This window comes from Coturnix japonica, chromosome 8 (genome assembly GCF_054131305.1).
Source record: "Coturnix japonica strain WE chromosome 8, WE-NBRP24, whole genome shotgun sequence".
In the NCBI taxonomy this organism is placed as follows: Eukaryota; Metazoa; Chordata; class Aves; order Galliformes; family Phasianidae; genus Coturnix; species Coturnix japonica.
In genome coordinates, this window is record NC_140670.1 from 23,985,512 (window position 1) to 24,010,830 (window position 25,319).

Genomic DNA, 25,319 nt, shown 5'->3' on the forward strand with positions numbered 1-25,319 from the left:
CAGATGACAGGTGACAGGATGAGGGGAAGTGCTCAGGTAGCACCAGAGGAGATTTAACTTGGATTTCAGGAAAAGCTTATTTATAGAAGTTGAACACTGGAATATGCTCCCCAGGGGGGTGGTTGAGTCACCATCCCTGAATGTGTTTAAAAATCACCTGGATGAGGTGCTCAGGGACATGATTTAACAGTGAGCTGTTAAGAAGTAGGGTACTATGGTCAGGTTGATGTTGGACTTCATGATCCTGAAGGTCTTTTCTATGATTCTGTGTTTCACCATTCCATCTTTGTGGTTCTGTGCAGAGGGTACACCAGAGGTAGTATTTGAAGGTGGCCCAACATAGCACTTGCAATTTAGGTCTGACACAAACCTGGTGAAGGATGTATCATTCAGCACTGTTACCTGCTCTCTTGAGTTTATTTGAATGCTACTCAGGTTTAAGCTTAAACTAAGGGACTAATCAAGTGAGCGAACAACATGGTGTGGCATTTACTATAGGGCATGCCAGCTTCTCCAGTCATGTCTGAGCTTATTTAGAACATGGCCAAGGCCCGGTGTATACACAAGTACAAGCACACTTTCAGACCTGCCCCATACTGTCACCACTGACTGAAAAGCCTTTTCCTGGCACAACTCTGCACTTCCTACAGACCATAAACTCTGCAGAATAGTGCAAAACACCACACAGTTCAGGGATTTTACCTGTTTCTCTGTTAACACTATAGGTAAATGCACTCTGGCACATCTAGACAATCACTCCACGCCACTCTCTTGAAACTGGAGGTCTGAGCAGTTGTTTGTTTGAAAGTAAATGGATTAAATGCAGCCATCTCATCCACGATTACTATGTGGGACTTCCTCATCTCCTGTTCTGGTGCACTGCAGAGTGTTCATCTCATAATCCATCACCTGAAGGAATTTTAATTTCTTCATGGTGATAATTTATCCCGGAATAAAGAACCATATTCTCTGATACCAATTTAGGCCCTTTCAGATCAATTAAAAAGTTGCACTTTGTTTAAGGACAGAACCGATTTACAGGAAGAAGGATTTTGGCATTTTAGCATTAGCATTGAAATGATAGAAACACTGCATGGCATTTAATCTTGGAACTACTTCTAATCTTTTTCCTTGTTGAAGCAGCACAGCCCCTTGTTTGATATAATTACAGCCCTCTGATCAGACAAGCAGCACTTTCAATGGTAAAAGAAATTGCTGGATTTTTACTATCTCATATTTAATCTTGTTTTTTAATTAAAATCTATCATTTGACATTTTTTTCCCTTGTTTCTAAGGGCTGTTGACTTCTGCTCGAAATAGAAATGCAGGGTAACGAACCTTCAGCAAAGTCTGATGAGGGATGATTTTATCCCATTTGCAGAGTTCTTGGAATATATAAAGTGCTGAGTATTATTAGTCACTGCAGTTTATAACATTTTATGCTTTTGCAGCTCACTGCAAAACATTAATTAATATAGCCCAGACTGCATTATCTAAGTGCACTTCCCTTTGCAAGGACATGTTTTTTCCACATTAGCCACAAGAGGGCAGGGAGACACGTAAGTGTCAGTCTGCTCATTGCAGCAAACCAGCAAAGTTCCCGTTTCAAAAGTGCTGGGTCCTCTGTCCACCCACTGCAAGCCAGAACGGGACTGATGGGGCTTACTCACAACCCTACAGTGCTGTGCTGTGCAACACATCCCCTACAAGTCAGAAGACAGAACGGGCATCTCAGAACAGACTGAAACACAACCAATTCCCACTTCTCCTGTTAACTGAATCCATTTTATCACAAAGGACAGCCCTTCACAGCTGATCCCACATTCTCTCTATTATAAGATCAGACTTCTGTTTCTCACCTTGTTTCTATTTTTTGTAATCCACCACCACTGTTTTCTTCTACAGTCACGCTACCTCTCTCAAAGACACTAAAAGCAATGTCATCTTGCATCCTATGCCAATGGGTTACCTGTCCTGAGAGCACATGGAGGTAACAAAATGTGTGCTGCTTGGCGAGGGCATCAAAGAAGATTAAAGAATCTCCTCTACCACAGATTTTAAAGAGCAGGACAGGCTAACATCTGTTAAAGGTGACTGAAGCTTTTTCAATCCTGTATTAATGGAGGAACTGGGACTGTGTCTATTTCTGCTGGGATCACCTGAGCCCACGCAGCAGCAATCGTCCCATTGATGAAGATTTACTAAGGCAATTCCTGTGAACTTTTACAGTGCAATTCTCCATGGCTTCACTTCTAAAATGCCAGTAATAACTACTAAAGGGCAGAGCTCTGAAATTGCTTAAGCTAATCTCCCAGACAGACAAACCATGAGATGTGCACACCAAGAATATCCCCCTCTGCTACAGGGAAGCAGAAAGAAAGGTTTCTTGCAGTGTTTGGATCCCTCATTTTTCCTAAGGGAAATTTTGTTTTGCTCACATTAACTGAAGGATTTTGTTTCGACGTCTGATTCTCATGGACATTTTATGTGATTCCATTGGCAGAGCTTTGTAATTTAGCATTAATTAATGTCAATTAATGTATTCAGTTGCTAAGCTGTGGAATTAATTTCATTAGTTTTCTCACGCAGATGTTTTCCCTGCCATAGGTAATTAGGACATTATGCTTTTCATTTCCAGAACCCTCACCTCCAACAACAGCTGCTGTTTTTAATATACAACAACAGAGCGACACTGTGCCTGAAGAGAAGACTGTAACAAGTCCTAGCTCTTATCCTCCCCCAGCACTCTGATTTAGACAGTTTTAGACACTTAGAGTAGGATTCTTCTCTTGAAATGGCAGCTATTTCAAAAGAGGATGCAAAGAAACACAGTACACAAGAATGGAGGAGACGTCCTGTAAGGAAAACCTCTGACAAAATTAATCTGTGTCAGTGGTGAAAGATGCTAATGTGCAGTGGGAACTGAGAGCCAGAGGGCCCCTGTGCCATGAGTCGTTTCAGTCTTTTCTGTTTAGCTCAAGCTCCACACTAATATGTTCTCAAGGGAAATACATTCCAGAAACACGTTCTTGGCTTAGCTGGCGGAGATGGAAGGTTGTTGGTGGCTACTGGAGGTTGGCAAGCTTCTACAAGAAGAGTAACAAATTCCTCCATGAAGCAGAGCAAGTATTTCTTCAGGACACTTTGTTTGAGAGTGTTATTTTGGTTGACAGCTCAAGCTTTACCACTCACCTCGTTCCAATCTAAGCCTGCATGGCTGTTTTTGAGAAACTCTGATCACTAGGATAGTCAGAGAGAGAATTCACTGTACTACAGCAAACACATTCCTCCTGCTTTTTGTATTCTTTTCTACTTAACTGAGGAGTATGTGCTATTTTCTACGAACAAATCCACTAATGAAAGATCAGTTTACGTGAAGGGCATCCATGCAATAGATAACTTGTTTGTCTTCCAGACTTACTATAGACTACCCCTTATTCATTACTGAGCAACTTAAACATTATTGATAGCTTCTGCTTTTGAAGATTGACTGATATAGGATAAGAACATGGTGGTAACATATCTCACTGAAGACCCAGACCTGTAACCCATCTCCAGCAGTGACTAATAATAGAAACCTTGAAAAGGTTATAAGAATTGGTCCAAGTACCTTGGCATTTAAGGCACACCTTCAGCATCCACAACTTCCAGTGGGAATAAATTCCACTATTTAACTCTACTCTCATACTGTAATGTTCCCACCCCCTTTTGCTGATGAAACACACAGAATAACTACTCTTTATCTATTCCCATCTGGTCTGAATGTTGATTTGTTAAACACTTGTAATATGGGGATACATTCACAACTCTCAAGGACTCAGTAACTGTAAAACCAATTATCAATAATGAAGATCAATGAAATGGTCCAATCCATTTGCTAACTGGCTCACAAATCTGTTTTTATCCTACTACTCCACCTTTTCTTCATTGCAAGTCACAGTCAAGAATCTTTCTTTGAATGGCTAAGTATATCATTCGTCATTTCTATCATGAGGATACTATTAGAGAAACTAACACACTTCATTCTCCAAGGCAAATGCTTATCATCAGCTGTGGTGGGAAAAATAAAATTATTGCAGGTTTAACAGGTTTTTATTAACAGGTTTAGGGGACTGAGAATTAATTCACCACCTCAGCTCTATTAGAAAAGGCCTGTCAAACTAGGTTGCCAATTTTTTTTGTCCACAGCAGCCCTATTTTGCTCCTCCTTGCAATGTGCTGTGAAAATGTAAATTGAAGTCCTAGCACAGTTTTGTGATTCAGATACCACTGGCAAGATGCTCAGTCACTGCTGATCAGCAAGCAGAACATGCCAGCTGACCCTGGCTGAGGTCTTAAGTCTTGCCCGCACTCACAGTGGTGCCTAAATTAGCTTTTCTTAAGAAAAGATGCTACGTAGATCAAAAAGCAAAGGAAAACTAACTTCTTAAACATCAGAAGCTCTCTACAATTTTTGGCAGAACATTAGGGACATACACTATATATAACATAAAATTGAAAACTTCGTAATAATTTGAAATTCATCTATATAAGCAAATATGAGTCTTATAAGTTAACACATGTTTTTTTTGACCTGCATCTATGGAAAATCTTAGACATCCTCTGAACCAGCTTTGCCTTTCTCTGGAGGGAGCCAATGAGCACACAGTTAATCTGCAAATGCCTTGTAGAAATCCATCTTTCAAATTCTCACCAACAGTTTGAATTCCTTGATAGAGCTCACCCAGAAAAAATTACATTCTCATGTCAATTAGCCCAAATCAGGCCTTACGGAGATAATTCTCCCTAAATCAAAACACATAAAACCATGAATTAATGGTATTTCTGTGCTGTTCTTCAAAAACAAACAAGCAAATGGACAAATAAAAAGCGTAGAATCTGTATGCCGTTAAGATTATACACCTCCTGAAAGCATTCAAATTGCATTTGAGTAAACATGGATTTAACTTCCACCAGTCACTCTTGCTGCTGACTATGGCAGTGAATACAACAAAGAGAAGCTTATCATGCGGTTAAGAACTGCGGGGGATTAAATGTCTTACTGGGGTGGTGACCAGAAACCAGGAGGAAAAAAAAAAAATCACAGTTCCTGCTGACTTTGACAGCATGGTCTGATCCTGTTCCAAAATCAAAGCAGAACAGCAGGGACACCCAAGCATACAAATGGAAATGTGAGATAAGGTTCATTGGAACTCCTTCCAACTGAAAAAAAAAATAATAATAATCAGATTTTCCTACTGCACTTTCAAGCCCAGCTTGACTAGGATTGGACCTGAAGCCTTCAAAAAATAAACAGAATCATCCCTTCTTGCCTCAGACATCTGATAAGATAAAAATTTCTCTGGTGCATTCCAAGATTTATACAACAGGTTTAAAAACACAAATGGCAATAACTAGCCCCGCTAATCTGCCTCCATCAATACAATTAAATCATACAGTCTGTACTCAGTTTATTTAGTAAAACCTGTAGCCTAGCTTGATGAGATAATGTGTTCAGATGAGACCACATTTTTCTGGATCATAAGAAGAAAATAAAGGAGAATGTGAGTGCAGGTACAACACTGCTAGCCAGACCCTCATCAAGTGTAAATCAAAGTGCCACTAAAGTTACACTGATTTATGCCTGCTAAGAGACTCCTATTTTGGCTCTTGTAAACCTTTTACATTATGTATATAAATACAATAAATAAAATGCACAGACAAGTTGTAATCAGAGAGCAGAGTTACAGAGCTATTGATATTCTAGAAGGGAAAGCCCAATACTAAGGTTAGAGTGTATACTGATATACGCTCTCAGACAACCCTCTCACAAGGAGATTGGCTAACACCATACTCTGCTGACATTTTCTCACCTACAGCTGTAGCTGTACTACTCAGCTTCTGCTGGAAAATATGCCAGCATGAGAATGAGACTGTTTTCCTATTTGAACTGAAGTAAACAAGTTTTTGTTCAGCCCTTATATTTCTACTTCAGAGTCTTTTATTTTATTATATGTATTATGTGGCTGTTTCCACATCACCTCCTTTCTTTCTTACTCCCTTCCCTGCCTTGTTTTGGCAAGTTTACCTTCACAAATTTAATACCTTTGTTGAAATTTTACATTTGGTTTACTTTCAAAAGAGATCTCTAAACAAAGTATAAATAAGTAAATGCAGGAGCATAAAATAAATAAGCAAAAAATATTTTCCATCTATCCTGATCTTAAAAAATGTAACCTTTTCACTTCTGCACACTTTATCCCATTACCCCATCAGCAGAAATACACCAGCTTTATTCCAGAGAGAGGTTTGCTCATCAGTTGGAGGTTGACAATTACTTTGCTCAGGAGAGGGGGACTGATTTAGTACTATAAGGCTCTAGTATACAAGAAAGGTGAATACATGAAATCTGTCACAGTAACTAGAGTAATTGACCGTATTCATACTCTCTCAGCCTGCTTCAAAGTCCCATGACCTGGAATTCTAACAAATATATTCTGGCAAAAAAATGCAGTAATATGTACCAAGGTTACTGCTTCAAGCTGCCCACTGTAGGCCTTTGCCAGTGACCTGTGCTTCCTAGAAGAACTGACAAAACAGAGCATGCACTTACTGAATATCAAACATCTTATACTTCTGATGAACTGGGAACCTCCTGACTCATGAGCAGAAATTCCAGCCCACTGTCTGGTTTGCAAGGGAGGTCACCAATGGCTGACAGCTGGAAGCCATGGCTAAATTTATATTAGTATATATATTTGTATATAAATTTATATTTGTTGACTAAATAGAGAGATTTTTAGCTGTCCTGCCTCCCAACTACATCAAAATAAGTGCACCCAATTAGTCACTTGAGCTCAACTGAAGAGCAGTAACCAGTAATGCTCCTGACTCCTGAACAAGGACAGTTTCATCTACCTAAGTTTTAGTTTCCACCCTAAGATCTGTACTAACCATACTAACTTGTTAAGCACCCAAGGAAACTCTTTGTGGAATTGTGCTATACCTGTGCAAAATGTTCTTACTGGAGAACTCAAATAACACTATTTGTAGTGTGGCACCTACTCTGCACAGTGTGAGGCAAATATCCCTCAAAAGCAACACCAGAACATAGCACCTTAAACACTGATTATAGCGGTTTGTCTCCGTGACCTCAAATTCCCAAAGCCTTTGTAACAGTAATTTTTATTTTCTGCTGAATTAGATGCTGTCCTATTAGAATGTTTCATTCTCATTTAGCTTGTCATGAGAAATGGAAAGTTTCATGTCCCCGGCCTTGCCACTGTGTTCAGGTAAGTGAAGCTGAGAGGAGAAATAATAACCAGAGAACACAAATGATAAAAAATAGAGATAATAAATTCTTCCACTTTTACTAATCTTGCATATCCCAAAATGGAAAGAACTTTAAAACTTTATGATTTCTATCACAACTGTTTCTTTTCAAAATTCATCTTCCAAAAAATTCTCTTTCATGCTGAATTTCAATGAGTTTTAAAAAAAAACTGATTACTTACAGTTACTTTTTCAGACAGTTTCTAAGTTTCCAATAAAAAATATACATTTTAAGTAACACCACTGAGTTTGAGGGTATAATTCAGGGGAGAATTTGAGCCTCTTTTAAAGGAATTAACTGAATGCAACATTAATACTAACATATTGGAAATGGCACAAACCTGTTTGTTACATTGAAGTAAAACTGCTACTACAGAGGAAACAATAAGAAATGACAATGACAGGGTTCATGGCAGCCAGGCTTTTAGTGTTATGCCTGAGGCAGTCCAGTGCTATGGAAAAGAAATCCATGGAGGAAGGTCTGCAAAGGCAGGGGAGCTGAAAGAAAAAGCTTGAGGAAGAATGGGTGAGAGGAGGAAAGGACAGCAGGTGGACTGAGGTGCCTGAGAGAATTCATAGCCAATTAGAAGAATCTGGCATTGCAGGTAAAGGTAGTTGCTAGAATGGAGAAAAACACTTTGAGAAGTAAAGCAAAGAGGGAGAACAGCTGATGAAAGTGAAGGACAATGACAAGTATTAACAGTGAATAATACATTTAGGTTGGTAAAAGGTTTCTAATGCAAGAGATATGAGGTGCTTTCAAAGGTAGTACCTAAGGCAGAATATCCCTGGTCAATTGAAATGGTTCAGTAAAGCTATGTTCAAGGAGATACTACAATGATTATTGTGTGACACAACAAGTAGATAGCCTCTGTGACACAGAAATCTCTTTTATAAACAAAAATCACATAGGAAAAGAAAGAATTCTATTTCAATTTTTATCACACATTCCTCCTTACTACATTCTCACCTCTTTTCACAGGTTCTTAATCCCAACTTTTTATCACGCTGGAAAGACTTCCCCTTGTGACAGACATGCCTTAGACAAGCAAACCACTAAAAGCTTGGATCTCCATCATGGTGTATTTACAAGCATTTAAGGGCAGCTCAAAATACCAGTCTTTGGAAGATGATGTACTTACGACCATCCACTGTCTTCACCTCCAGATGCACAAGATCTGGCTCTCTACCAGACACCATCATAGACCTGCAAGAGGCAGATTGATTCAAATGTGTTAAAACAAATACCTTGGGTGATGCCTGAGACATTCATTTCACATTATTCAGTTTAGCCGGATCCGAACTCACACTCAGAATTAAAAGCTGTTCATTTTGAAACAATTTTGGAGTTTCAACTAAAATAAACTTGAGAATTTGCAAAACATTCAACTTTTCAGTGAATTTATACAATTACACTTATGAGTTCTTTATTTCTGACTCCTTGATTTATTCTATTCTCCACTTGGAGACTTCTTGCATTGGCATCTGACCTTCTGATGCATCCTCTGGTTTGTTTGGTAGGTTATATTTCATCTCAGGGTGGGTTACCACATACTTGGATTGATGGGATAATAGCTTATGTCTGCATACTAATTATAGTTGTTCCTTTACATTGGACATATTATGCACACTTGCTTAATTGACACTCTTAATGATCAATATTCACTCATTAATTAAGAAAATTTTTTTAAAAAAAACAACACCATCATTTCATTCTGAGACATTTTATTACTTCTTATCTAATAAAACTAGAGTTCCATTAAAGAAAGAAATGTCAGATTGGCTATAAAGTGATTTCATTCACTCTGAATTAACAAGCAACAACAACAACAAAGACACTGAGCACTGCAAACAAGGAGTTTCTGAACTCAGGCTTTACTTTCTTTACCAAGGATCTTCTTGACCAGCATCACTGACCTTGACAACTTGGAGGCAGATGTACCAATCATACAGTCCAAATAGCTACTACTTTGATGCACAGCCAGAATTTTTGCATTACTGTCTGCAAGTATGTAATAATTCCACCATAAAGAACCCTCAACAGCAAATCTGAACATCAGTCTTGCTTCTGATCTTGTCCTTATCAGCCAAGGGATCATCCTAGAATAAGGCCAAGGGTTAAACAGCCAGTTCCATGTTAGCTGCTTGACCTCCAAGCTAATAGATGCATGAGAGAAGAGAAAGATTTGTCTCCATTGATAGACAAATTAGATGCTGTTCAGTTCAAAGCCTCATTATTTTACAGGAAATCAAAAGTGAGATTCAAACAGTGATTTAGACTTTAATTCACTTCCCACTGACTGCAATCAGAGGCAGCTCCAGCCCTTAAATCATCATGCACATTAACCAATAACCATTATAAAAATGTTAACAATAACAAGACTATTTGTGTCCTGATTAATCCTTAGCTTCACTGACAAAACATGTAACAATCCTTTATCTAGAAAAGCTTTGGATTTTGTTTTGTTTGGGTACTGGAAAGATTCAGAAAAGTCTCTGAGCCAGCATGGATTTCACCTTGTCTTCATTTTCAAAAGCCCTTCAGGCAAGGTCGTCTTCTCCTAAGCATTCAATCTATATTTAAAATCCCTACATCTTGATGACTGACACCAGGTGGGTGGGAAAGCAGAACCTTCCTAAGGTATTTTTCCTTTACCTGCCATCATCAGCAGAATTAGGGTCAAAATGCTAGGACTGCTGTTTACAAATTCAGTTCAGTATGGATAGATGCAGGTGAAAAAGAGCCCTAAAAATGCATAAGGATTATGCTTATAATTTGGCTTATCTCCTTTTTATCCTTGCTGATTTATTAGGCTTTAAACACACCTAGAACTCAGCTATTCAAGATAATGTTCAGCACTCCTCCTCCTGACCCAACATGGCCCCAGTGGTGATGTGAACTCTTCAAAGAAGAGAGGATTGTATTTCATGGACTTGAACACTTTGTCTTTTCAGAGACATGGAACAATGATATTCATTCAGCAAAGACCTTCTTGCCCTGACCAAACTCTGTGAGCCTACAGTCAGGTGCTTTAAGAGTTTACTCCTCTTTTCTGACCCCAAGAAACACCTCTACTGCATCTTTTATGGTGAAGACAGCAAAAAAAAAAAAAAAAAAAGAATGAGATCCGTCTCATTGACAGATGGAAAGTGATTGTCATTGCTGCTTCCAGTTCTGAAATGAGCCATAATTTACATCAAACTCTTAAATCTCTTAATGGTAGTATATAAATACCTGAACCCACCAAGCCCAGAAAGTTAGAAGGTGACAGCGTTAGTGACCTGCATACTACTTCACCTCATGCTAGGACAGCCAGCATTACGATTGCAGAAGCTTCAGCTCCAGGCAGAATTAAGTCATCAATTATCCCAAGGATGGACAGGACAAGGATGGCTAAAATATGACTCAAGATAAACATTATTCTTTTACTCAAGGGCTTCATTTTTTAATTTTGATGTTGCCTAGCTCCCTACAAATCAGAAGTGGAGTGAGAGACTAAGAAGAAAGCTATGGCCCAGGGAAGCTAAGGCAGTTTCTTAAGTCAAACAAGATATGTGGGGTGGAGATAAGAATTATATCAAGGTCTCCTTACCTGTTACTTGTCAGAATACACACTCCACTGCTTTGATATAACTGGCCTAATTTACTTGCAGCAGCGTAAGGTCACAGTCTGACCCATGCATGATAACACGGGCCTGACAATGATAACAAAGTATAATCAGCTGCAAAGGATAGCCAAATTACAAATACATATCTTCTCAAGTCAGTGTTAGCTGTACACAGCTGGCACCTGGACACACACTACCCATATCTAGATTCTGCTGAGAGACTGTTCAGAAAATTGTAAATGTCGCATTTTCTCATGTCACGCTGCCTTATTCCATGGTAGTTCTATGATAGTTCTCTGTATATGCCTTCATTCTACCTGAAAGTCACATAAAATAACATGCACTGTGCCCAGTTATACTCTATAGACCCTTAACTGGTCACAAACGTTTTTGTAGGCAGTGAGGAGAAAGATGCTGTTTCGCACCATGGTTCATCCAAACTGTGTTAGGAGTTCATTTCACAAGAAGTCAAACTATCTCCAAATGGATTGTTTCTTACTATTGAGTATAATGTGTCTGGATACCTATACTACAGACATCCACATGATCACATGAGTGTCTGAAAAAAAGATAACGTGGCAGACCTGGAACATGTTTATTAACTAAATTTAAAAAACTGAACTGGAGTGTAGAATGGGCTGTAAGTGAAGGGAACAGACAAAAAGCGTCCTTGGTAGTCACCTGGTAGACAACAGGCTTCTAAAAGCCTAAGTATCATTAAGTAATGGCATTAAGCCCACAGCATCAGTATGAAACACAATGAAAGAACTTAATTTATCATAAGGAAATTCCAGTCCTGATTGATGACTGGATATGAAAGTTCTACCAAAGATCACATGATCAATAAATACAAACTTACACATGGAAAAAGAGACCTACATGCCCTAGATAACTCCAAAGCCTCAAAGCTGGGGTCTATAACTTGAGGTGAGTGCCCATTCCACTTCATTATCTTTCGTCAATACAACTGGGCCAATGTTCATCTCACAAGTTAAAGAAGAAAGAGAAAAGTGCTGTGGATTTAACAGCCTATAAAACAAACACCCTGCAAAGAACATGGATAGAGGTGAGCAGAACTCTAGGACCAATCAGTTACTCATTTCCTTTCATTTATTTCTCTGAAAATAAATAGCATAGCCTTGCCATGCCCTGTTCTGAGCAACTGCTTTTGTGGCTATGCCGGTAACACTTTGCTCTTTTTCAATTCTGTTCTTTTCTTTCAGCATCCATTCTCAGAGACCTATCAGTTACACATACAGCCACAAACTTTTCTTCTCTTTTCTTTATGTTTTCATTTCATGATAAAATAATGGCATGACCCTTGCTCATTCCTTTAATCCTCCCCAAAACTTCAGAATACCAGGGATATGCTAGCAACACCTTCTGCTGAGCAGTAGCTATTGTATTTTTCCAATTATCCTTTTTAGTGTTTTGTTGGTATAACTGTCTGGATGTTTTGGGGAGGGCAGAAACAGAGAAAAGAAAGAAAAGAGAAAAGGAGAAAAGATTTAAAAAGCCAAAAGGAACATAAGTTATCCAACTGTTGTTACAGAAGATGCTCACATTATGAAACACGTAATACTCCCCCAGTACTATTATGATGTTGCTTCCTAAAATTTTAATTCCCTTCAAGCTTGCTAAGTAGTCATCTGCACTTGAGAGCTTCACGGATCAATACCAGTGTCTGCAGCACACTAATTGCCCTGCATGCATATTCTACATCCAACCACAAGAAGCAGCACAAGGAAAAGACCCAGAATCATCTTCTGATTTAGAACGAGACTGAAAATAAAACATCAGTCTGGCAGTACACATGGAAGAGCAAATGCTAGCTGGCACATTTCTGTAGTGACCTACCTCTTGCCATCTCTCTGTCTGACTTCTCACTAAAATCATAGTTCTGTGACCTGCCAGATCTTCATAATCGCAGAAAGTGCCTGAGGAGTTTGTGGTACCTCCTTCACTGGAGATCTTAAAAAACATGGTCCTGGGCAAACTACTCTGCGTGGTCAAGCATTACCAGAGAACTGGAACAGAGGGACCCAGCGGTCCTTTCCAACCTAAGCTATTCCACATGAAATACAATAAAGGCCTTTTTATCCTGTATTTCCATTTCTTCTAGATTTTTATTCACTTTTGTGGGAAAAAATAATTATTTATGGGTATTAATGAAAGATGAAGCTTGTAAGGCCACCACACCACTGAGAAGTGCAGAAGGGCATCACTGCGAGGATAGCAAAAACTTCCACATAGGATATTTTTAATTTCAAATTACCAGTTTTCACAAAGAAAGAACTCAAAGCACCAGACTATACAGACTTTCCATCTCATGGGCTTGTGTATCCTGAAAAGCTGCTTCAGATGCCTCTGATACAGGACGCTTGAGGTCAGACAGAGCCACACCGTATCTGAGACTGGCAAAATTTTCATACATTATTCGCATTAAAGACACCCACAGTAGCCAAGATCATTGGTAATTTAAGCTATGCAATTTGAGACTTTTTTAGAGAAGCTGCAAAAAAGGAAGAAGAAAGGCCCAGAATGGAAGGCTAGAACAGAAGAACAGAAATTCTATTGCCTTTGCACAGACAGAACCACTTATAAAAGTGCAAATGTGGTTCATTCTTATGAGGACTGAGATCTTACACAAACTTCTGGTATCTCAGAAGAAATGAAAAAGCACAGAATCAGGACTTCTATGACTATTCCTCACTTTCTCTTGAAGGAAAACAAAAAGTATGATTTGTTCATGCAGGAAAGGATGGTAGATAGCTACAAACATTAGCATAGCTCTACTAAAGAGAGCAGAATGAGAGCCATGCAGTTTTGGTCATTTTGAGCTTATCAGCACTGATTAAATGTAAGTTAGAAGAGGCTGCCAAACAGTGCCTGTCAGAAAGTTGATAAATAACATAGAAAACCCAGTTTCATCCCTCAGCCATTAAAAATGCTTATTTGCCTATATGCCCTCTCTTCTCCTCATGACAACTTGCCCTGATCCTCTTTCTGGCTGTTAGAGAACACGCTGTCAGAGATCCTTGTGCCAAAGTTGTCTTAGGAACATAAATATTCTATCAAGCTTTACCCTGTCACAATAGAGCCATAAAGTTGTGCTGTTCAGCACATGATAATGGCTTTGTAATTCAATTATTGGTAGAATTTGCCTTCAGGGATTTGTCTTCCTTTAGCCTCAGCTCTTGTATGAATCCCTAATCGTAAATCTTGTGAGTGCAAAACCAGCTCCCTCACTGCCTCTGGGACACATGCTGTCGCCTCATGTTAAAAAAAATTGACAGCTTATTCCAAATTGTTGAACGGCAGGTTTTTGTTTTTAAGGCCAGAGTGTAAATAGGAGCATCAGATGATGTCTGTACAATACTTAGTAGCATCAATTTTACTAGTTCTGCTGATGCTCCTATACCACTCTAAATCTTAATTGTCATTCATAAAAATAGTAACGTGCAGTCCTGAACAGAGAGCTTTTTGTCCAGAGGTACTTGACAATCAACCTTTAAGTAACCTTCGCTGCATGCAACTGATTTGATCAAGATCTATGGAAAAGTACAAGATGAGTAGAACAAGTCAGAAAAAGGGGTTGAGGAAAATTTTTGGCCTCGGCTTTACAGATCAACTCCTCTGATTAGTCAAGAGCACAGAGACCTCGCTGATTTGACCAAGATCACACAGTTGTTATGTGGCACAGATAAAAATAGTGCGCAGAGTCCTTCAGGCTCCTTTTTCTTTTGCTACAAAATTCACTCCATGAGGACTTCGCTGATACTCTCTGTTCCTTTTTCACTCCATGAAAAAACCTCCCCAGGGAGTTCAGCAAGGCAGTGAATTCTTGTGGTTTCTTTACTCACTATTATGTGCAGTTTTACAGATTTTACTATTTCTTGAATACTCTCTAAAGAATGGTTTCTAGTTTTTACATCTCTTACTCTCCTGATTTGTTTTAGAAACATAGTGCTAGATGCAAATCAGCACTTTTATTTCTTTATACTTGGCCAATGAATTTCCCCAAATCTTCACCTAAATAGATTTTCCCTTCTGTACCTCTGCACTATGTAGTGCATCATCATCCAATTAGGTGAAATGCTCTAATTTTGAGCAATTCAACTGGTAGCCACTGGGCCAAATCCATCATGTGGTTCTTGACTTCCTCACCTTTTCTCTAAAGTGGATGGGAAATAATAATGCAGTGAAAAAAGCCCAACCAGGTAGACTCTTTCTAGTTATGCCATTCTGCAACACTGGCCTGGAAAACCAGATAGCTGTTGCTGTTAACACAAAAATAAATAGATGTGAGCTTTCAGTGAGGTAAGCATCCATTGCTAGTAATACAAAGGCAGGAGGAACATCTTGAAATCAGACCCAGATGTAAATGAACAGAAGTTAGTTACCAGAATCAGACCATTATTTTAAGACTCTCCTGTATACATCTGTCTCATGTACTGCAGGACACCTGAGTCATCTTCCTTAGAACTGGCTTGAAGTGGGACAAGGAGAAAGGTACTCTCCAATTATAGCCTCTGAACTCAGCTCCCTGATATGAGACACCAAATCTCCCTGATTTACTGCCTCTTTGATGGTACAGTCTAATAGGATCATGGCTTCCCACTGTGTTAAGATGCATCTCTGGCATCTTGTAGTGCCGTGGCCCTGGCAGGATGCACTGGAGGAGGTCAGGGAGTCATTTACAGCAAGTGTCAATTCAACTCTTCTTAGAGAATATGCTTCTCATTAACCATACAACATAAAATAGCACTGAAACCTTCCTGACATAGACCCAGACAAATCCATAGCTAGATTCACCATGTAATTATCTCACTCCCTTCATGTGCTGTCCTTTATAGACGTATCCAGAGCAACCAGCTTCTTAGTCCAGTGCCTGTTAAAATTGACTTGTTTCAGAGTTACAAGGATTGCAGGCTTCTGCTACTGAGGAATGCCCCAAACCAGATTTGAAACAGGTATATTAATGGCTGTCAACATCTTTACATCTTCAGTAAAGGAAACATGAAGAACTGGGGAAAAGTTAAAGTGTATGGGAACATTCCCTCATTTATGAAGTATCTTCAGATAATTATTTTTTTTTCAGATAGATTAGTTGAAATTGGAATAACAAATCACACCAACCCATGTATCAATCAGAATAGGATGGTTCAGTCCCAAAACCTTACTCAGATGGACTATACCTCTTCTTCTCCATCCTCCCTATTCACAACTGAAGGACAAGACTCTAAAGCGAGGAGGGAGCAAAGTCAGATAAATGGGTAAGGTGGTATTCAGTAATGAATTTTAGGATTACATTCAAGGTATTCTTTCACTCCTATCTTTGGGGCTTCCACAATAAGCAAATAGGCTCAAGAATGCCTTTTTCTCCCTCATAAAGTGGAACTATGCCAAATGAAGGTTTTGAGACTGAAGAGCTACATTTTGCTCCAGCTAATTCTGAACTGAGTAACAAGTTTTCTCAAGAGACTATTGGGACCAGAGGATCCAATTATTAAAAACTCAGAGGACCAGAGTTCTATCAGTACCCTGCTGCATGACTTCAGTTAATTTTCTCATTCTTGTCCAAAGAAGAAATATGTATATTTTGGATCTCAGTTTCTTAAGAACTGAGACTTATAATAAATCCAAAGAATCTAAATGAGCTTTTAACAGCAACAGAAAGAGGATGCTGTGAGTTTTTTCTTTTTTTTTTTTCTTTTTCTTTCCTTGCTGATTCACATGGGCCTGGCAGGGCTGTATATATCTGCAAGCCAGAGAGGAATAAAATATTGATTCCCTGAATAAATCTGAGAGATTTCAGCCTTCACTTATAGCAAAAAGATAGATCTACATGAGGGTCAAAGCATCCAGGAACTGTAAGCAGAGGTTTTCATTAAATCTTTTGAAATACCACTGGGATCTTAGGTGAACACTGCCAACAGTGAATATGCTTTTTTCTTGCACACTGGCTGGACAGGGTGTCTAGGGCAATGAATGGTGACCATGTACTCTAACATGTTGTTCACTGTCAGTAATGTTACTAGCAGCACAAGCATGGAATGGACAAAGGAAAGAGATGTTTGCAAATGTGTTCTTCATTCTGGTACTTGGCAGTATTGCTAGCCTGCAGCCCAACTGCATCTTTAGGCTGGCAGCTATGAAACTACCAAAAAATATAAGCAAGTCAGTTACTTAATTCAGATCCCCTGAAATCTGTCATGGATCTCTCCATGATGCACCCACCTGGCATGTGCACATCTCAACCATTTTTAAGCTATGAAATAATATGAATTTTCCTATTCAATTTTTTAGTACAGTCCAATTCATCAGGTATGGCTTTTGTGTTAGATTAAGCAGATTACTTTCTGGCCAGGCTGTCAATATGCCCTTTGATTGGCATTTTTCCTGTCAGCCACCAGCAGTTGCTCTGCTGTGATTAAAAGGTCTTGTTTAGCAATACACAGCATCATCCGATAACAGCCCAGACACTCTGTCATTTAAATTGCTTCAGCTCACCTGGGTAGGTGTGCAAATTTCACCAAGCCAAAATCTGACAAGAAAGTGGAGACAGTTTGCCTGGCTTGCTCCATCCACATGAATATAATGGAGTTTTTAACAGGACTTTGATACACTTTTTCCCTTGATTTTTAGCTCTTTCAGCTGCTACAATGAATGCAGTCAGAGCTTTTAAAATATATTTTCCAGCCAACTCTGGAAATGAAAAGATATACACTGTATAATTCTACTCTAAAGATTATCTTTCTTTCCTGTTGCTCATAAAAGAAACACATATATAGTCCTATCTACTCATCTGTCCTCCCAACCGCTTACAGGTTTATCTATTTCTCCCTTTCAGTGTGTATGCATATCTTCGTATTGTCTGAGTGAAAGGGTTGGTTAGCTGTTTTTTGAGGTTTTTTTAAATGATATTTGTACTCGTTTTCTTTACTCTCCCATACCATACCCAGAAAAACACAAGATGGAGTGGAGACACAGCAACATCTTTTCCCAAACTGACATATCTCCCATTAAGTCATTAGGGAACCATTAGTATCATGGACACACAATCCTATTGGAAATCAGATGTACAATGATTTTTACTTCTAATCCAACCTTCATGCTCATACAGTACATGAAAATCCCAAGCAGTACATTTAGTCTGATGATGACAATCAGATTCCTGAAGTACAAAGTGATACCTTTGTATTTCTCCCACCTGCTTGTCTGTGTGCAGTACCCAAACACAAAATTAACTGCAGTGATGCATTTAATGATTGTAACTTGTTATGATTTACTAGCTGGATTTTTCCATTGTTCCCTCATTGCTTCTTTGTAACACATTTTTATTATTTTCCTTTTTTTTCTCTAAATTTTTCAAGGGCAGGTACTGATTAGAATTAGGTGACAATCTTTTAGATGTCTCAATTCAAAAAATATGGTCTGCAGATCAATGAGCTTTTTAATCAATTATTTTTGCAAGGCCAGAATGATATTTTGATTATTAAAAAACTCTGTCCGAATGTATGACTTCATGAGAGGGCTAGAATAAGAATTCTATATTTTAATGAGAAATTCTGCTTGTATATGTTGGCCATAGCAAACTATACATGCTTTTAAATAGGCACTTTGTAGCCACTGGTCCTGAATATTTGGATTTGGAAGTTACAAGGTATCACTGCTGAACTTTGACTGGATGACAAGACCACTTAGAGCAGGAAAAAAGTAAAGTAGTTTCTAATATGATTGATTCAGCAATTGTGCTCATGTTTGCATTCACGACAAACCACTGCCTTTGCCAGCAACATTCCAGGAATGTATGCAGAAAATCAACAAAGATTATAAAAACAAACTCAGAAGCATGTAGATAAAGCATTATTTATCTAACATCTATTCCATTCTCTTCCCCTAATACCAATCACATTAGTAAGCACTATGCTTTCAACATTAAACCATATACATTAACTTGCTGTTTACTTGCTGAACTAACATTGCTTTAGAACACTCCTTCCTAGCAATTAGAGCATTTTCATGCAGCACAGTTCCAGAATAACCAAGCACCTTGTTAACTTTCATGTATTTTTCTGTCACAGTACATTTAACACCAAAATAACAAGAACCAACCAAAGAAATAACTCTATGTCAGGCACATAGAGTTGAGTGCGTAATGCTTTCCTTAGTATACCACTTTCACATATCTAGATTATGCAGAGAGACATGTGATAAGATACCCTAACTACAGCAACTATTAGAAATGACAATTTTACTACATCCCTTCACTAAAGACTGCCCAACACACTTAATTTTAAAGGTTTATCTGTTCATCTCTTTCTCACACTCCAGATACATTTCTCCATAATTTCTTTCATCACACCTGCAGATGTCAGAGCATCACTTACAGCTGAGGACAGAAGAATAAAAAGAGGTTATGAGTACTGAAGGAACAAAGACCCCATTTTCATGTTAATGACTCCATTTAATGAAATAGATGATGGAAGAACACAAAACACCTGTGAGCTGCAAAGAGCAGAGCAAAGAGCAGAGCTCTACATAGAGCTTTTTCTCATAGCTATGCAGTAGGCATTGGCAGATGACTTTAATGATCTTCAGAGGTCTAAATTTCTCTAGAGCGGTAGTAGGAGAGAATATTTCACTGAGCAACCAAAAGTAAGTGAGCAGAAAAGAAAACTCTCTTGGAAACAGACATAAGATGTTAAATGTTTCTCTGGCAGCACTTGCAGCAGTCTTTCCAAAACTAAAACTACCCTACAAAGAGAGACATCTGCAGCTCCATTGGGAGACCAGAGCCCCATACTGCTTCACCTCACATGAGTCCAGGGACAGGGAATCCGCCACCTTTCTAAGCAACTTGTGACAGTGCCTCATCACCTTTACTGTAAAAAACTGCTTCCTTATTCTCTCACAAAAAAAAAAAAAAATCAAAAAAAAATCTCTCCTTATTCTATCACAAGAGGTCCCATTAAGAAGTCTGTCCTATTCTTTCCTAGCCACCCCACCACCCCCCCTTCTCTAGATACTCTAAGGTCTCCTTAGTGCCTCCTCTTCTCCAGGCAGAACAGCCTCAAGCTCTCTCAGCCCACCCTCATAGGGGAGGTGTTCCATCCCTTGGATCATCATGGTCTTACTCTGGACAGAGTGACCCACAAACTAACAGGTAAACCATTATAACAGACTAAAATGCAAACAAAAATATCAGCAAGAAATCAAGAGAATGCATCTTTGCATCGGCTATTCAAATTCTTTTAGATGGAACACCCTCCAGATGTTCCAGATTCCTTCCAGTAAATGAAGCCTTTCTTAGATACTGGAATATAACCGTAATTCTCTGAACAATACAGTCATGTCCTGGTGGTTCCCTTCAAATCCATTAGATTTAGAAAAAGCATCAGGAACAGGAGAGATGAGTCCCAGTAGGCCTATTTCGTTGGAAATTTGACTTTGAGACGTTTTCTTTTACTCTTCATTTCTGCACTCTAAAATAACTGGAAGCCACTTTGATTAAACTCTGCATATCATAATAATTTCTCAAAAAACAAATATGAGGCACCAAGTCACGCTCTACCAAACCTATTTAAGAGCTCTGGCTATGCAGATATTGCTGAAGAATTCTGAATTTCAGCTATTCATCTGAACCCTCTTATGACCCAGTTCCCTTTCATTTTCTGTGCATGGAAGATCAGCAGTGACTATACTATGACTGTAAAGGTCTGCCCTTCTGATTCAGAACTTCAGTGACTACTGCAGAGAAAAGCCATGTTGCTCTCAATTACATATTTGTTTTCTATTGTCGATGTTTACAAGGCCTGGAAATGGCCAAATAATTGGAGCTGGTTTTATTTTCCAAGGCAATTATAACCCCAGTAAATAATCCATAACAAGATTTAACACTGTCTCTGTAAGCCACATCATTTTAAATTTTGATAGTAGAATTATAGTTTAGTTTCCATTGAGGTATATCATCTAAGGGACATTTTGTTCAAGGTGAAAATACAGAGTTGCAGTTTCATGTTTTGTTTATGGCCATAGGGAATTAGATGGGTGGTTGGAACATCTTTTCATCTATTCAGCTTCTTGTTTGCCTTTGAAGCTCCAGGTCTTCTCTTATTTGTAAGGTTCTAAGAGGCCTTCAAAGTCTGAGCTTTACAAAAAGGAAAAAATGATCATTTTCATCATTATTCTTATTTCAGGCATCTATCTGCTCAATTTATGATAAACCATTACTGTAAGTAACGATGGGAAACTTCAAAAGGTTCAGAGTGAAGTGCGGGACATAAAGATCCAGGAACAGGGACAGTCATTCCCCTTCTATGACCTTCTTCAGCCAGCACAATCTTGTTTGCTCAACAAATGGATCATCCAGTTTCTAGGACTTTCCACTTTTATTAGCCCAGAAATACCAAAACAAGCAGATGGGCTGTGTTTGTATCTGACACTTAGAAACCCTCTTAGCAGCCCCATAGGAATAAAATAAGGGTGACATAAATACATGTATACAAACACAGAAAATCAAGGCTAAGTTTAAAATGGATTTGAGTTTGCAAAAGCCTCAGCTAATACAGATTCTGAGAAAGAATTAGAAGTCAGGAGCAGCAAACAAAATCTTCGGTCTATATTCTTTGCAAACCAAATATTAATTCAGCTTTGAAGTAAATTTGACCTAGGGCTCGTACTTCTTTCAGAAATTAAAAGAAAATATTTGACCAAGCCATTCCTAAGTCTTAGTACATTCAAAACCTAAGGAACAGGCACAAACTTATAGTTTAATGGTCACCTACTGGGATTTCACTTTAATCATCTGATTCATCTCATTCTGATGACAAAATGACTATTTTATCCAAATATTTTATTTTAAAGTCCAGATTCATTGGACAAGAACCAACATCTGCTCACAGGTGAGCTTCCACCTCCAAACAGAGCTGGCAAGAACTCCTGAAGATTGATGTCAGTGCAAGCAAAAAGAGGAATAAGCATAAATACAAACAATTAAAGTTCAATTTTGGTTTAGTCTAAGACAACCATATTTGCAAGCAAGTAGAGCCATGTCTCCTTCATTCCTCAACTTTCACACATATGTGCAGCAAAGATTAGGTCTTGAACTCAGACCAGAAATCTTGGCACAGCAGCCTAGAAACAATATTACAAAGTGATTTAAGCTTATAGTAAAGAACTGTGTGTGCCTACTTCAGTGGTCATTAGCTTAATCGTTTTCAGGGATTGAACTAGGTCTAACAGCAGTTAAAAGCATAACATCAGTCACTGGAGCTGGTCATGTGTACTGTCAGCCATGGCAGAAAAGCTACTGTCTTCTGAGTCTTTCAAGACTTACTCTGAGTACCAAGCTTATGCTGAATTTACTTAAGTTGCAACCCAAAATGTTCACAGGAAATCACAGAACTTTCCCCTCCTCAATCAATGCTTTCTTCAGACTCAGAATATTTCAGTTGTGCATAATTCTTAGATCAAAGACCCTACTTTCAAGTGGTATTCAAACACAGACCAGCAGGAATAATGCCCCTTTCATGCCAGTTCAAAGTTAATCCCAACAACAAGAGACTAATAGTGATGTAGACTGCATTCAGCCACACTGCTTTCAAGCTTTCATTTCAAGATGTCTGTACAAACAGAGAAATTCTGTCTGGGAAAAGAGGAAGAGATTTTTGCTCTTACCAGTAGAACCTGTTTGGTGCAACTCCTTCATGAAGAAGCAGCCATCTTCTGCCAAACTCCACTGAGCTGAATAACTGGGGACAAAAAAAATACCAAGAACAGTCAAGAACAACAGTAAAACTCAACAACAGAGAAATCAGTCTGGAGGTCTGAAGAAATCTTCTGAGACATCACAATATACTGAAAACTCAATATCTAGTTCATTGTGGCACTCTCAGGTGACAAAATAACAGTGTGAGAAGGCTGCCTGTTATGTTAAACTTGTGATGGACACCGGACGTAGAACATAATGCAGAACTTTGATATCCTAACTTCGCTCTGACAACAGATACACAGGCTTGCCTGCCTTGGTATTGCATCAGAAGGTCAATCTCTTCCTAGTTACCAGTCACCACCTTCAGAGAAGTTTTACAATGAAGAACACTAGAAGTGTCCTAATATACATCCAGGTTTTGCATGCAGGACGGGTTGAGTTGAAATAGCACAAATAACTTGTACCACGGAAACCTGTAATTCTCACTTTGCTCCTGCAAGCAATGTGACACAGCCTTCTACCCTGATTACACAAACAATAACCAAATACATCAATCACATCAGAAAATCTTTCAACAATAAATACCAAGTAAGACCGGGAAAGGTCAGCAAAAAAAGGAATGTACAGGTATTGTAAATACTTGGTATGTCTTTGTGGAATAATATACAAATGTGACTTTTATGGAGCACTTACAAACAGCTGCTCTCCATAAATGCTACCATCGGATAATTCTCAGGAGAATAGCACAGAATCATTTGGGTTCTGGTGTTCTTTGCTTCACTTTTTTCACATAGAAACACAGAGAAGCAATCAGCCCTATTTTTTTCTTGCCACCTCATTCCATTTTCTCTCTTTGCCTGACAGAAATGGTCAATTTCTTTTGTAAAAGGAGTTGTTGAACCCTTTTCTTGACTTCAGATTAGAGATTTTGCTAAAAAGGCAAGCAATCTGAATCTTTATGTGCAGTTTTTGATGGATTTTTTTGGAACATGTAGTGGCACTGGATTGGGATATAGCAAGGATGGAAGTCTGAGAGAATCACTGAGGAGGCAAGCTGATATTAAAGCTTTGGGTTGACCAGAAAGATGATCTGAATGCATTTTAAAAAATGAGACCACGACATAAGAAAAACTGAGATCTACTTTTTATTCTGCATTACACTATCACAAATCACTACATCCCTTGGGTTCCCCTCTTTAAAACTTTGGAATAACATGGAAAAACTAATAACATCTGTAACAGCTGTTTGACAAAGAGTAAAATGTACATATGTTGAAACCTACTATGAAGCATTAAAGCTGGTTATTCACCTTTTTTTTCTTCTCTCTCATTTTCTTCTTGACTATTGCCAAAGAAGAGACGGAAAAAAGGAGAGGGAGCAGAAAATAACCAGGTCAGGCAAAGGTAACACAGTTTAGCTCTTCAAATGGAACTGCATAATAACCTTTTGAAATTTCAGTGTTGAAACTCTTACTTTTCATTAACTAGAAATATATTTTTATTTGAAACATTAAGATTCACTAACCCTAACAATAACAGAAGAAACCTCATTTATCCTCTAAAACACTTAACAGAACATTGTTAAAAGTGCTCTAAGGTCACCTGATCAAGAGTATTACTATAACTGGATGCATTTATTCCTCCTTCACATCCCAAGTCCATTTCTAGATCTCCCTTCATGATTGCACAGTACAAACTAATATAAGATCACTAAGTTACTGTTATCTGTCTTACCAAGACCAGTATTTTCCCTTTTATGGCAAAGTGGTTTCTTTCATGCCAAGTAATAAGTCTTCATACTATAGAGTAATTGAAACTTTAATAAAGTTGATATTGGCTCACAGTAAAACTTCCTTTAATTAAGAACAAAGATCAATACGAAAAACTCAGTAAACACTTCTGCGTTTCCAGACCTGGTATATGTAAGATGCAAGATTTCCAGGGACATTTATGCTCTCAGACAGCTGGAAACATCACAGTAACTGCTGTTTTTCCCCCTTCATATCCCGCACCCTACTCCCTCACTAGTTCCCCTGGGGACAACTTTCAGAAATTTGCCACCTTTTAGAATTTGTCATTGATAGTAATGATATCCTAAAATTTATCACGGCCAGCAGAAGCTTTATTTTTTTCTTGTACAGCATCCTCCTTCATGCCTACAACCTCAGTGCAGTACCAAGTTGTTGAACATTCCCACCACTCCAGCTCCCCCTGGCTCTTTCAGCAGAAGTATTTGGAGGGGCTGTTCATTTGGCACATCTGTGATTTCTGTAGCAGAGAGGAGCACCGATGCTGCACTGTACACAGGAAACCTGCTTTCTCTTACTGTATGACCTGAACAAAAGATGTGAGTCAGGTAAAAAGGAGAGAAATGGTAGACTTGCGTTTGTTTCAAAGGGAGGAAATAGATACAGTAATTCTACTATGTCAGTATTTTCCTCTCATAATAGAAGTCAGTGCCCAGTGAGCTGGGAGAAGTATATGAGAAAGGGAAAGAGCTCTCACAGGGAAATATCAGATCCCTGGGAATTCATGCCCAAAGCTCTTATTGTCTTTGACAGGACACTTCAATAACCAGACTTAAGAAGCTTTTACTCCTTTGCCATTATCACAGTACCAATCTCAGCCTTCACTGATTCACAGCAGCATCAATGTACTCTCAGAAAAAGGGGAATTCCCTGTA

The 25,319-nt window shown here is 38.6% G+C and overlaps 1 protein-coding gene across 3 annotated transcripts in view; it reads right to left on the bottom strand.

Annotated features, from left to right (window-relative positions):
- The window catches only part of LOC107316050 (VPS10 domain-containing receptor SorCS1), a 402,901-nt gene that overhangs the window by 69,088 nt on the left and 308,494 nt on the right, over nt 1-25,319 (bottom strand). For all 3 annotated transcript variants that reach the window (XM_085555282.1, XM_015867126.3, XM_015867125.3), the window contains 2 exons: nt 22,603-22,676; nt 8,454-8,518 (listed from right to left, as the gene is read on the bottom strand). In XM_085555282.1, coding sequence (XP_085411408.1) covers nt 8,454-8,518; nt 22,603-22,676 — 139 coding nt within the window. The remainder of the gene's footprint in view (nt 1-8,453; nt 8,519-22,602; nt 22,677-25,319) is intronic.